The sequence below is a fragment of the Perca flavescens genome, chromosome 15 (assembly GCF_004354835.1).
Source record: "Perca flavescens isolate YP-PL-M2 chromosome 15, PFLA_1.0, whole genome shotgun sequence".
In the NCBI taxonomy this organism is placed as follows: Eukaryota; Metazoa; Chordata; class Actinopteri; order Perciformes; family Percidae; genus Perca; species Perca flavescens.
The window spans coordinates 21,715,648-21,730,828 of NC_041345.1; the positions used below are offsets into that span (position 1 = coordinate 21,715,648).

The 15,181-nt window shown below is 39.7% G+C and overlaps 1 protein-coding gene across 2 annotated transcripts; it reads left to right on the forward strand.

Moving 5' to 3' along the window:
- The first annotated feature begins 239 nt into the window (after window positions 1-239).
- Window positions 240-15,027, forward strand: map2k4a (mitogen-activated protein kinase kinase 4a). 2 transcript variants are annotated; one of them, XM_028599314.1, is made up of 13 exons: window positions 240-751; window positions 1,976-2,011; window positions 3,609-3,641; window positions 6,220-6,322; window positions 6,454-6,628; window positions 6,731-6,850; window positions 6,932-7,051; window positions 7,144-7,195; window positions 7,291-7,418; window positions 13,079-13,156; window positions 13,682-13,830; window positions 14,040-14,085; window positions 14,260-15,027. In XM_028599314.1, the coding sequence occupies exons 1-13, from the start codon at window positions 601-603 to the stop codon at window positions 14,371-14,373; spliced, it is 1,305 nt and encodes a 434-aa protein (XP_028455115.1). In that variant the 5' UTR covers window positions 240-600; the 3' UTR covers window positions 14,374-15,027. The 2 variants fall into 2 exon arrangements, with proteins under 2 accessions (XP_028455115.1, XP_028455116.1); XM_028599315.1 differs by lacking the exon at window positions 3,609-3,641 and having other exon boundaries at window positions 241-751.
- The last annotated feature ends 154 nt before the right edge of the window (window positions 15,028-15,181 follow it).

The window sequence follows — 15,181 nt, forward strand, 5'->3', positions numbered from 1 at the left end:
TTGAGCCATTTGGCATAATGAGTACTTTTACTTACTTTAGGTAACCTACTTTAAGTACATTTTGATGCTCAATGTTTTTACTTTTAACTTAGTAAAAGTAACAGTATTTTTACACTGTAATATTACTACTTTTATATAAGCAAAATAACCTATCTAAATACTACTTCCTCCACTGCTGGTATGCCAATACTTTGTTATATTTTGAAACAAACACAGCGTAGCATCCGGTACGGTCTTAGCTAACTGTCGCTAGCTTGTCGTTCGCTTTGGGACGACGCTGTGGGTGTTGACATGTCAGTGTCACTTGGTCAGCTGATTGCGGGTCTTAAAGCTTCTTGGCTAATCCTGCTAGCCCAGTTTAGTTAGCTTAGCCTAGCTGGATGTTTGTTTTTGTTAACGTTACTCCATACATAGCTATTAACGTAGTCCGAAACTTCTTAAAAATCTGAATATTTTTTTTACGTATTTTAAACTACTCTACAGTCGCCACCGGATCGTTTTGCGGCCTGAAGTTGCCGTCAGTGAGGCAGTAATTATTGTGGCAGGGAGGGAAGGGTGAAGTTGCTCTCCGTGTATCTGCATTGCAGCCCGGTGCTGCTGATGGAATTCAAACACACAACAATGGCGACTCCCAGTCCTAACAACTCAACAACATCTAGCAGCCACAACAGCAGCAATAACGCAGGATCTGCAGCACACCACCATAACCAATCCCAATCTCAGCACATTACTACAATGAGCAGCATGCAGGGTAAGTGTAGGTAATGTGCAAATATCTGCTTGTAGCCGGGAGCTTCCATTCTGCTGCAGTGAAGGTTAATGTTAGCAGGGCTAGCCGTGGGAGGCTCAGGCTACTCCCAGGAATGAAAGAAATATTCCCAAGGGAACGGACCAGCTTATTTTTTCCCCACCAAGAGGAACGTGCATGATTTGTCAATTGTCATTAATTGGACAATGCATTATTTTTGTACGAAATGCATTTAACGTCTTATTACCATTTTGACATTTTGTTGTCACATTCTGTTCTCTCTTGTCTGGGGGAAATGTCGCCAAACTCCGTTCCAAAAATTGACAATTGCATGTCGGAACTATGGCTACATATGTTATTAGAAGCATATTGTAAAATCTTTCTTTTGTTTTTGAAAATCTTTTAAACCGTAAAGATGCACTATTCCGCATAGATGTAATACACGATGACACTGATCAGTGTGTCATCGTGTATTTGAATTGCAGCTTCCTTGACATTCATGCGTCTTCCACACAAATACAATGGACTGCACTTCACTTCTCACTCTATGTCAGTGTTAAATATGCCGAATGGATCAATATACTTTCACCGTTAAGAAATCATGTGAAATTGTGTGTTTGTGTTTGGCAATATGCAAAATCATTAAATTGATTGTAAATATTGATGGGTTTCCATCCATTAACAACAACATTATCAAGCATTAGTGAGTACATGTAACTACTTGTATGGAGTGAGAAATCTGCTCTGGGCTTTTCAGGACTTCTGCTAGGGCTGGGCGATATGGAGAAAATCAAATATCACAATATTTTTGACCAAATACCGCAACGATATTGTAGGGTTGACTATTGGTGCTTTCACACAATATTTACACAATGATTTTATATAAATAATCACCAGTAATGTGGATATGACTGCGTGGTAAAGGCAGATAATAGAACAGTTACAACAGTCTGGTAAGTTCAGAAAAGTACATCACTTAACTGTAATGCAGCCTTTAAAACCAGGAAAAGACAACACTTATGTCATATCACAATATTACGATATCCAAAATCTAAGACGATATCTAGTCTCCTATCACGATATCGATATAATATCGATATATTGCCCCGCTCTAGCTTCTGCACAGAAATATCTAAACCAGTCTCTTCGCTCCAAACACATCTAAATAAAATGCTCATATAATAGTGCTGTATTTCTGTACAAACAATGTCTCATTTTAACTTTCAGAGTCCAACACCTGCTGGAGATGTCAGAGTGAAACAGGTAGCTACACACTTTATTGATTTCATAGAGTAGAATAAGCGGTTTGATTAGAAATCCAATTAAAGTTTAAATTTGCAATACAAGATGAGAATGGGAAGCAAAATGCATAAAAGATAACCTCCACGATCTGATTTTTTTATTTTTTTATACATGATTAAGGTTTTATCTATCCGTTCAGTCTTGAATGATGTTTTAATTCAGTTTGTGTAGTTAGCACTTTGATTTATTTTTTGATTTAACCTGATGGTTTAATGAATTAATACAGTTAGATTTATAACTGAGATGCATGATTTTATTACCCATGGTTCCCCCTTTACACAGTAAGAGATGCTTCTTTAATACATCATAACAGTAATAATAACCCAGGCTTTAAAGGTCCAGTGTGTAACGTGTTTAGTTGTTCATTATCAAAATCTGTGTTGCCCGTTCACAAACTTGTCCTTTTTCATGAATATTTACCACCACCATCAATTCCAAGTATTCCTGTTGGCTTGAAATTTTACATTTTCGTTTGCATGAGCTGGAGTAGACGCTCCATATTCATGCGCCATCTTGAAATACGTTAGCCGGTAAGGGACATTCAGGACATACTGCTCCGCCTTTCACGTTTTCGCTGTCACATGATAAACTGACAGGGTGCTGCTAGTGGGTATCGTAGCTTCCCGGCCCCGGCAAGTTTGAAGAAGGAAACATTGAAGACCACACGTATTCAAAATCCAATTTTCAGGAACAGTCTTCTTCTTCGCCCAGAAAAAGAAAAAGGATATTGAAAAGAGCAAGAGACCGGCTTTTTGAAGCGTGAAGGCTACCGTAGCGGTAATACGTACTTTGAACTGCGTGGTGTGAGAGAGTTGATTGCGATATATGATCTTAACGCTAGATGGAAGAAATTCCTACACATTGGACCTTTAAATGCTTTGATTTATTTGATTTTATAATCCTACCTTATCACGTATTTAATACGTAGCTCTGTTGTATAATCCTGTGCTTTAATTCACATTTCCCTGACCATGTTTCACCTTTTACCCTACTGCTGCTAACTAATGATTTCTAACTCCTGACATGATGCCGAATGATGGTGAGCTGTCCCAAGAAAATGTTTATTAAACTGTAATGTGTTTTTCCACGATGGTAATCCATACTCATTTGTAGATCCCTTTTTATTATTATTTTTGTTTCATCTGCAGTTAATTTTGCCTCTTTTTTTTCTTTTTTTTGCTGTTCCACTGACTGACATACTTCACCAACTCCTAGTTGTTTCATAAATGCAGATGCATGCTAATGCATTACCCTCCAGATGATGCATTGAACCTGCGATAGATGTGTTTGACATGTCAGCAAAGCAAGGCCAATTTCTGTGATTACTTGTCGACCCCAAAAACTGCAGGATTCTTCTCAAGTCCTGGTTTGTTGGGTGAAACGGACGCGTTTTTTTTTTTTTTTTTTTTTTTTTTTTTCTTGCAGGAAGAGGTGGATTTAGAAGAGGGAGGTAACATTAGGTCTAACTAACAAAGCAGTCTCTCTTTGAGACGACATAACAAGCTGGCAAAGTGAAGGTGAAATATGAAGAAAATAAAAAATGTCTTCTCACCTCTAGGGTTTCAGATAAACCTGTCTGGAGCTCCCCCAAGTAAGCCAAACCTCTTTTGCTTCAGCACCAACAGTTCTCATCCCTTTGTTTCCGCCTGACAGTCTGGTATGGGGGAGTCTGTCCTGCTGTTCTCAACTAATCCAAGTCAAGACTTCTGATGGGTTCAAGTAGGCTTGTGCCGGTAGCTAATAGCTCAGTGCTTAACATGACTTCCTCAGATAACAGGATGTGATAAAGCTGCAGCATTTATGGAATTTTTTTAATCAGCGTTACTTAGTTTTTTTTTCTTTTTTTTTTAATTTCTTTTTTTAAATTATAAATCCCTTATCATTTCCACATCAACTACCTACTGCAGAATGAATGCGCTGCCTAAAAAGTGCAGTCTGGTTTCCTACTGATTAAGCAACTTCTTGCCAAAAACAATTAACAGGCAAGTTGTATTTGCTCTCATCGGCACAAGCCTAAAATTCAGAGCTTCCATTGATATTTTGGCACGAGATCCTCTGAACGGATTTTTACTGTCCTCGGTGTGGTAAAAGAATCCTCCCAACTAAACTGTGTTTTCATTAATTCAATTCCCACTTAAATACTGTAATGGAGGCTCTCCCTAACTGGTTTTCAGTGTGCAACTAACAAGCAAAAGTAGTGCCTGTAGTGTAGTCACATTACCTTTTTGTTTTCAACCGGTTTGTCTTATTTTTTTTATTTTTTTATTGGCATGGGTGCACCTGAGCATAGCACTTGCTTGTTGAGACAGGGTACACACGCTCCAGAGTTGTCATTTCAAGCGATGTTTTGCATTCAAGCCGATTGGAATTCAAGCGCACACATTCTTGTGGTATTTTGGGTGGATCGCTGCGAGCGTGGAGCGCTGTCCTAGGATTGGAAGGTGAAATCAAAGCAGTTGACCTTGAGAAGCATGTCATTTAGGTGGTTTCTTTTTCCCTTTTTATTTTGTGTTTATATGTGGGTTGGTGTGTGTGTGTGTGATCTGTGAATGTAGGTGTTTGGGATTTTAGCAGCATGCTACGGTTCTGTTTCTGCATCAAATATAGGATTTACAGATATGACTAAGAAAGTAGTGAATTTGGTTCTATTGAGATCTTCAGTGCAGCTGAATGTGTTGGGCTGCTGCTGAACAGGTGACACCGATAAGATCGGGTCGGGCGATATGACAGTTTATACACTGAGATGATATACATTTTCAACTGTCATTGTCGTCATATCGCAAAGCAGAGAGCAGGATGAATAGCAGAATTCAAAAGGTTTCTCAAATATGGACAGCACTATAAAAATGTAGAAATCTATCGAGATAGAAAATCACTGACTCTTAAGGCCTTTGCACACTGGGTGCGTGAGGAATAAAAGACACGAAAATGGTAAATTTTCTGCATCAAACTGTAACGGCAGCGATTCAAATTTGCGAGAGTTGTTCAATAAAAGGTTTGAATATTTGTGGCAGCTCATCTACCACGGCTGGTTAGGATGTCGGTGGGACAGTTTGAAAAACAACAGTTCGAAAAAAATATATTGACCTGCAAATTATTGGCACACAAAAAAAAGGCCCAAAAATGCCACCCTAAATCTAGTAATTGGATTAAAGTCATAATGTAAACTGCTTTTTTTGAAGGTCTAACAGCATCCATTGGTTCTTTAAATGCTGATTAATGTATAGTACAAGAGCGTTATTCTACATTTTCCTTATTGTTAAGAAATATCATAAAAAGACCAAAACTAGCGGTGTTTTAGGCTGTCTGTGGCTCATTGGTTCCTTCTATAGACAAATCTCAAGAAACCCCTCACAAATGTATAGTTACACTTAAACAAAAACTCAGTTATTTTCTAAAACACATGGTTACTGTAGTTTTTAGCAAACAAAGTAAATAGTTCTTTTGTTGGGAACTATTTTCAGCAGCGGATTAATCCACATGTGGTGCTCTAGTGAGTATTTGTGGCGGCAGGACGGTGTATGTGAGATTGAGTCAAAATAAACTACAGTGTGTGTTCGTGGTAATGAAGGAACATGTCACCCAGGGCAACAGTGTAGCTCATTGATGTTTTTTTAACAACAGTGGACCTCTATGGCACATAGGAAGAAGATATATCAGGCTGTGACACACACACACACACACACACACACACACACACACACACACACACACACACACACACACACACACACACACACACTACTTGTTAATATATACATTCATTGTTGGTTTTGGTCTTTTAATGAGATTTGTTGACAATACGAAGAAAAAAAAAACACTATCACCAGACTTATCCATGGCTCATAGGTGAGTATATTTATGGAAATATGACCGCAAATTTGGAATTTATTTTGTAAAACATCCATATATGGTGATGCAGAAGTTGCCACTTCTTATCCCCTTGTTCTATGGAAAGCATGACATCCATGGATTTGAGTAAATTTGGATAAATTTACTTGTCTCCTCACTCCATCCGTTATCTCATTTTATAGTTTGTGTTGGTTTTGTCATTCTGACCTTCCATGTGGGGTGAGTTTGCTTCCAGTCTTGCTCAATTCTCAACATGTGTTGCTTGAATTAACATCTGATCACGTTAGCATTTTTTTTCCTTTCTTTCCCTTGCTCAGGTAAACGCAAAGCTCTGAAGCTGAACTTTGCCAACCCTCCGATCAAACCCGCGACTAGATTCACACTGAACACGGCCGGGCCGCCCTTTCAAAACCCGCACATGTGAGTAAACCTTCCAACTGTTGTCGTCATGTCAGTCCTGGAAAAAAGAATTCCCAGGATTACTACATTTAGATATTTAGCTTGTTTCTGTTCTCTTTACACTCACATGTAACACTTCTGGTTTTGGGCAGAGAGAGGCTGAGAACACACAGTATTGAGTCATCAGGAAAGTTGAAGATCTCCCCGGAGCAGCACTGGGACTTCACAGCCGAGGATCTCAAAGATTTGGGCGAGATCGGCCGCGGGGCTTACGGCTCCGTCAATAAGATGGTGCACAAGCCGAGTAACCAGATCATGGCGGTCAAGGTAATTTACCTTATATCTACAATATGTAGATATCCAGGCGCAGATTTTATGTTGACTACGTGTTTTTGTTTAACCTGCGTGTTGTGTTTGTTGTTTTCACAGAGAATTCGGTCAACCGTCGACGAAAAGGAACAGAAGCAGCTGCTGATGGACCTTGACGTGGTCATGAGAAGTAGCGATTGTCCCTACATCGTGCAGTTTTATGGCGCTCTGTTCAGAGAGGTGACACCAACTCTCATTTCATCATTAAAGTGATGCATTTGAATTTCTCAAACTCTCCGACTGACTTTCTTGTGTTTTCAGGGCGACTGTTGGATTTGTATGGAACTTATGGCTACCTCGTTAGACAAATTTTACAAATTTGTATATTGCTCATTAGACGACGTGATTCCAGAGGAAATATTAGGGAAAATAACATTAGCGGTAAGTCCTCGTGACGATCCTGTCCCACCTTTCAAAAAGAACGAAGACAGATTTTCGACTCCAGATGCTAAACCCTTCTCCGTGTTTTGCAGACTGTGAAGGCCCTTAACCACTTAAAAGAAAACTTGAAAATAATACACAGAGGTAAGAAGATACCTAATCTTATTATCCCCAGTCTGGTTTTGCAGACCTTCGGGTGTCTTTTTTTAACCGCCCGTTTCTCTTCACCCCTCCTTCAGACATAAAGCCGTCAAACATCCTCCTGGACAGGAACGGCAACATAAAGCTGTGTGACTTTGGCATCAGCGGTCAGCTGGTGGACTCCATCGCCAAAACCCGAGACGCAGGCTGCAGACCCTACATGGCAGTGAGTTACACCGAGCTTGTGGCAAAGTGGATGGTCACAACAGGTTTCTGATTCTGAGATAAGCACATCCAAAATTTTTCTATTGAACTTGATGAGAAACCAGGAATGTGATGCTGAAACCTAGTCTCGCATCGCCGGACCTATCTCCACAGCGCTGTGGCGTAAGGTCTGGCTACATCACACATACATTCTGGGATAGGACAAAAAAACAAAAACAACCACTGGGTTGTTTGCATTTCTTTAAACCAACCACAATGGTCTTGGGCGGCGCTAAGCTTCGGACACACGCCCTGCAAAATACACTCCGCAAGCAACTTGTTTTGGTGGAATATTTGCACCACGCAAAAAAATAACGCCACATACAATATTAAATGAAGTTAACCGTTCACACAACACAGTAACGTGCACTGTTAGCTGGATACATGGTTAAACATAATTTGCTCTTACCAGTGTATCACCCTTTGTATTTTGTCCATAACAAATCTCCGCCAATCGGTCCCAAAAGTCCCAGTTAGATTATAAATGACGTGAACATATTCTGTTGTAAGTCTTTACAGTCATTCACCGCATGCAGGCCTGCCTCATTGCACAATCCAAATTTTCCTTCAAAACCTGCCATTGTCAGCGTGTAGCTTGCTAGCTCAGAGTTTGTTGTTGTTTCCCGATGCGAACAGAGTTTCAGAACGGCAACAGCCTGACGCCCCGGATATCTGATCTTGGAAATGTACTTTTGTTGATCCAGGCTAGCTGAAACCAAACGTGTACGCTTCTTGGCAAGTTGACCAGCAGGACAAAAACAACAACATCATGGTGGAGCTCTTCCTAAAGATCGTGTAGTGCACAGGGACATTGGTAGAGGTTTGATCAACAATGGGTCTCCAAAGTAAAAGACTCTCCTGAATGTTGCTTCTGCAACTGTATTCTGTTTGTCAATCCCATAACTCAGTAAAACAGGAAAGAGATATGAATCAGGGCAGGCGTCTTGAATCGTCTGCTGACACAGGACAGTAGTTATATTTTGGAGTGTGTATAAGATCATACCTGATGAATGACTAAGACCTGTTTGGTTGTAATGCATCAATAGGAATGGCTTTTTTTTTTTTTTTTTTTTTTTTTTTTTTAGACCTTCACAGTTGAAATGTTTTTTGAGGTCACGGGTGATATGATACTAGCTTTGAAAATTCAAAAGCTTCCCAGTGCAAGAGTCTTGAAATGCCAACGGTAGTGAGTTTTTGATGACTAAGCCAGAAAGTGCGTTTTAAAAGGCCCGAAATCTTGATCAGCAATACTGGATTAAGTGTTTATGGTGCTTTTAGTGCTGTGGAGCAGGAATAATCTCATTACCCATTGCATCTCAATTCCATTAACTGACCGGCGTTGGATTGAAAAAGGAAACTTTATTCATGACTGCGACAATTTCACAATATTGCCAAGCACAGACCGATAAATGATTTCACTCACATTTGATGTCTCTGTTTAGGGCTGCAACTAATGCTAATGATTTGTTTTCCATTATTGATTAAAGGAGGACTTTCATGTAGTTTAGGGGCTGGTGAAAAAGCATGGTCAAAGTTGAAGCAACAGAGACTGAAAAAGCCAGACTTTTAGTCCTTAATATGGGTCAACCTCCAAAAACTCGATGGAGGCTTATCATCTATGCCCGGTAAAAGTTGGAAACGGTCAAGCTCAAACTGACATAACTGTGATGACATCAGGGTAATTCTTTTCTGATTTTAGGAAGCTCCTTCAGAGTTACTGTTAGCAGTTAGCACTCTCCATGACGGGTAAACTTGATGTGTAACAATGCCAAATCTTGCTGTGTAAAATCGAGGGAATTCACCTTTTAATAAAAAGACCATTATCAATAGATTCATTGATTATATGAATTATTTATTTTTTTGGTTAACATACATGAAAGAACCAATTATTTCCCATAATTTGCCACCGTAGCTAACCGAAAAAACGAATAGGCTGAAGCCAAACCTTATTTTCACCTATCCTATAATCTTCATAGAATCACTCAGAAATTAAATACTTCCAGTCCTAGTAATTTTCCATTTTAATGAAATCATAACCCTCATTACTTTAGATTTTAAAGCTTTTTTGAAACTCAACAGGGACCATTAAGGTCATTCCATAATTTAACCCTCAAAACTGAAACACATCTACATTTTAGATTAGTCCTCGCTTTACCAGTTTCAAAGATAGAGAACCGTCTGAAATTATAATTACCTACTCTTAATGAAAATAAAAAAGAATACAAAAAAATGATTGAATGTCCAAAAAACTTTCCTGTTTTGACCAACATCCCAAGATATTCAATGACATCTCTACTGTGTGTGTGTGTGTGTGTGTGTGTGTGTGTGTGTGTGTGTGTGTGTGTGTGTGTGTGTGTGTGTGTGTGTGTGTGTGTGTGTGTGTGTGTGTGTGTGTGTGTGTGTGTGTGTGTGTGTGTGTGTGTGTGTGTGTGTGTGTGTGTGTGTGTGTACGTATGTACTGGAGAGCACCAAATGCTTGGCGGTTCATAGAGGTGATCTCAGCGTGTCATCATCACTCAAGGTTATTTTCTGGGATGGGGTTACCCCCCCCCCTTCCTCCTCTCAGCTCCTGTGGTCTCTCCACAGCAGTTTCCATTCTAAATTTGGTGAGGCACTATCAGGACCCAGCGCACGCACGCACGCACACACACACACACACACACACACACACACACGCTCTGCCCTTGGGTAGGAAGCTTCATTCATGACGAGGTTTCACTCCGGAGCGTCCCACGGCTGTGAGCTCAGGCGGCAGGAATCTCAGCTCCAGTTTCTCGTTTCCAGCTTGCAGACTCTCCAGGTGTTTGATCACTGCGCTGCTGGTTACAGCAGGTTTAATGACGTAGAAAAACTGACCTCAGGACAGCTGGGTAGGCTGACGTATTGTTTGGGTATGTGGCTACAATGGCGTATAAACAACATGATCTTTACCTTGGGCAACATTCGGGTGTTGGATGAGTAATTTAGATTTCTACAGAACCGGTAGCTCTTATTCACAACTCTTTGTGGCCGTGGTTATGATGATTATTGGCTATAATGCTGTTTAGGGCTTTAAAGAGGCTCTATGCAGTTTTGGCCATTTCTTCGCTGTTTTCTCTCTTTTTGCTCGCAGGTTTCTCTATAGAGGTTTCCCCCTACAGCTTCAGAATAGATATTTGGCAGCTCCGATGTTTACTCATGTCTGACTCCTCGCTCGGTCAGTCTCTTTCTCTGTTCCTCCGACAATGCTTTCCTAGCTTTCTGCTTCTTTTTTGCCGGCTCAGCCGTGACGATAGTGTGTAAAACTCCATCGCTACCTTGTTCTTATAGCTAACCGGTTCCTGTATGCGTGCAGTGCCGGGAAGCAATTCGTTACGTCGCGAGACCTGATATCACGCGGGGGGAGCGAGACGACCACCATTCAACCCAAAAAAAGTCATTTAACCATTCCAATGACTCCGAAGCTGTTCAGTTAAGGTAAATTTAAGCTAAACAATCCTGCATAGTTCCCCTTTTAACTAACGATTCTTTTCATTATTTTGATTGAACAGTTAATAATTAAGACTATAAAATGTCAAAAAGAATTAGCCCAAAGTGTCTCTTTCTAGTTGCTTATTTAGTTTTAACAACCATTTAATGTAGGTCCACTGTTCAGTTCATAATGATAAGAGATAGAAAAGAAAATGCAAATTAAAATTGTTTTAAGTAATCTAAAAGTATTTTTACTTTTAGATTACTGAAGACAATAATTGACGATTTAAAACTGCCGTCTAATCGTTCCCCCACTAATGCTGTTCATATGTGAAACAATGTATTTGCCATGCTTGTGCAGACTAAACACGTGCAGTCTTGGCAGATGTGAGCGGGCTCTCTGCAGTAGTCAGCTGTCGTTTCATAAAACCCATCCGTGGTGCAGCACAGACTGTCCCAGTCCGCTGGGTGACATCAGCATCCAAATCAAGCCTGTAAATGGGCCAGCGAGGTGCTTCCTTCTCCCTGCACAGCAGCAGGAGATTCTCTGCAGCATTCAACACACTTCATCAGCACATGTATGTTCTGGGGTTTGGGATGCACTGTAGGGCAGCCTGTAAATGACAGAAATTGGCAGAAGTGATCTTGTGAGGCAAGGCAGCGTTAATTGTATAACACATTTCAGCAACGAGGCAATTTACATTTAAACAAAAGAGCAATTCAGAACTTTTGTTAAAGAGAAAATAGAAACAGCTAAAATAGATTAAGACAGGTATGAAAATCAAGACTAAAAGTTACAGTGCAGTGTAAGAAATGTACAATTACTTAAAAAAAAAAAAAAAGGGCAGCATTAAACAGAAAAGTCTTCAGCCTTGATTTAGAAGAAGTAAGAGTTGCAGAGGGCCTGCAGTTTTCTGGGAGTTTGTTCCAGATATTTGGTGCATAAAAACTGAACTCTGGTTTTTCTATGTTTAGTTGTGATTCTGGGGACAGAAAGCAGAGCTGTCCCAGACGACCTGAGAGGTCTGGGTGCTTCATAATGCAGCGGCACAAATGTATTTTCTGAGGCATGCAGAGTCATGCTGCAGTCCTGACAGGCAGGAATGAGGGAACTTGCTACTCATGTGTGAGCTGCACAGCTGCTGATGGCATCTTGTCGTGCAGGTGAAAACATGCCCAGAGGTGATGAGCTGTCTTGGTATTCTCAGGGGCGAGTATGGAGAGCAGTGGGTTTGTTTTGACCCAGTTGACACCCGTTTCTTTCTCATAATGTAGTCTGAAAAACCAAAAACATTTTAGGTGCACAGGCTTTAAAATTGAACACTTTTCACATCATCAACTCCAGGTACAATTGTACGCATGATAAGTTGTTTACATGCACCTTTTGTACTTTCCAAGTGTATTAGTTTTGTAAAGACTGGCAGATGAATCCCTATGGAGCTTTCTTCTGTTAATGCTGAGAAAGTAAAATTAAATTTTAAATTAAACACGCATAGTGACATCTGGTGGTTTGCTAAACTTACAGTAGCCGTCAAGACTAAGGCCAAAGTGCGACATCTCCCTGATTTTTATAGATTCAATCTCGTATAGATGTGCAATAAAAGTCCAAGAAGCCTTATTTATCCGCCAACAAGGTCAAGTTGTCAGCGGGATTACGGAAAAACTACTGGCCCCGATTTCCATGAAACTTTGGGGAAGGTTGTAGCATGGGCCAAGAAAGAACCCATTACATTTTGGAGCAGATCCGAATCATGGGGCGGATACAAAAATTATTTTTCACTTTCCTTAACATTGCGAGATAGGGCATAGCCTTGGCGGAGGTCTGCGCTCTGAGGGCCCTTCTAGTTACATCTGTAATACTCTCTTCTTATCCCACCAATGTGTTGATCAGTAAAGCACAAAGTTTAGCTGCAAAACTGTCAAACGGAAGTGCCATTTCAGTAATAATGCACATGCTGTGATGTTATTGATTTTAAGCGTCCTATTGGCGCAACAACATATTTGTGGATTATTTATCTTGCACACACTGTATTCTGGTCACCAAAAAGCACACATGGGCTTTAAGGATACATGAAACACTCCTAGTATCCCTCTCTTTGAAATCCAGTATGGATCCATGGATTTTGTTTCTAAACTCAAATGTTAATCTGTTTCCTGTTTGATTATTTTCAGCCTGAGCGAATAGACCCGAGCGCATCCAGGCAAGGCTACGACGTCCGCTCAGATGTTTGGAGTTTGGGAATCACACTGGTGAGCCTTAATTTGACACTCATGGTTAAAGATAAAATAGCCATCTAAAGTGCCTACCACCATCAGTTATTTGAGATCTTTAAAGAGCGTGGGGAAATTATACAAATGTGTACATTTAAAGTTAATAAAAAAACAAACCATCTCAAAGACAGTCCTAACTGTTCAGTATTTACATTTGCAGTACGTGATTTTTGTGCCCATCTTGTATGCTTTAATAAATACAGTTGGACATCACATAGCATGGTTTTTCCCATGAAAGTGGGACACTTGGTTGGTACACATTCAATAATGAATGAATAATTGATTGCATTTAACTGTGGAAAAATAGCACCTTTTTCCCAGGAGGTTAATGTTTTCATATTCATTTTTGATTGTGTTACTAGAGGTGTGATTTATTTCCTCTACTATAAAACACTGCTAAAAAAAAACAACCTATATGCCTTTTTACTAATGTTGTTTTACACCTGATGTGTAGTTTTAGAACACCAGCTTGCCCTGATCATGTTACATGTATATCTTTTTCAGTATGAGCTGGCCACAGGGAGGTTCCCCTACCCAAAGTGGAACAGTGTGTTTGACCAGTTGACCCAGGTGGTGAGGGGAGACCCGCCACAACTCAGCAACTCAGACGAGAGGCGTTTCTCTCCCAAATTCATCTCCTTTGTCAACGTGTGGTAAGGAAACTGTTATGAGTGCATTTAGCAGCAATATGTTACAGGTGTATATCTCTTTTAATTGATATGTTGTCAGGAGATTCAACCTGTTAGGTTTCCAGTTGTTTCATAGTAACAAACTCCTGCTGCTGCTTGCTCTTCTATCCCCTGGTGGACAAATGGATGAACTGCATCCTCCTGTAACACTATTTTTTCATCCTTTTCTCAAGCCTTACAAAGGATGAGTCGAAAAGGCCAAAGTACAAAGAGCTACTGGTGAGTTCATCCTGAAGGCTACTGGCCTCTCTGTATACACTCATGAAATACCAAATGAAGGCTTAAAAATCTTTTAAACAAACTCAGTCGTAAGAGGTTTTATTTTTTCTTCTTTCTTATTTTGCAGGAGTTTGTATTGACTTATAACTCAACTTTTTTCTTTGTCCACTCCAGAAAGATCCGTTCATTCAGATGTACGAGGAGCGCTCGGTGGATGTAGCGAGTTACGTCTGCAGGCTCATGGATCAGATGCCGGCATCTCCCAGCTCACCTATGTATATGGACTGATAGCAGGCTAAGACAGAAATACATCAATAAATATACACCAGTCTGCAACAATAGATAGATACATAAATTAAAAAAAAGACAACAATGTAAAACAAAACAAATCCTTGTGTAAATTTGCTTGGTCCCCTTATTGCAGTGTTAAAAAAGAATTGTAAAGCATAAAAAAGCACCATTTGCAATAAAGGTGGTGTTCATTTCAGTCATGTCTGTATAATATATCAACACTTCTATTTCTCTCTTGTTCACAAACACACACCGACGCACAGTCATGCAAGTATATTAGCAGCTGATTCAGTCAATCATATGGTCTTGACTCATCTTAATGAGGACACATCTCAGTGGTTAGTACAGTGATTTAAGAATTAAAAATAATAACGTGAAACTTGTATTTATAGAACCAAAATTGTTTGGAGATTCTGCAACTTACTGGAATCATGCTTTTTGTGAATTGTCCCACCTCTTCCATGTACGTAACTGAAAGCATTGTGTTTGGTATCATAATGGAACTTTGCTTCTCTGGGTATAAAGCAGTTTAAAAGTGTTCAGGTGGTCAGAATCATGTTAGACCTGCAGTCCAGTCAGTGCTGAGAGGCTGCTGTCCTCACTGTACTCTGGACTATAGCTGATGTATGAATAAAGAAGGAGAAAGGAAAAGCGTGTGCGGTCTTTTTTTTTGTTGTGTGTGTGTTTATATATATATATATATGTGTATATATATATATATATATATATATATGTGTATATATATATATATATATATATGTGTATATATATATATATATATATATATATATATATATAAAAATGT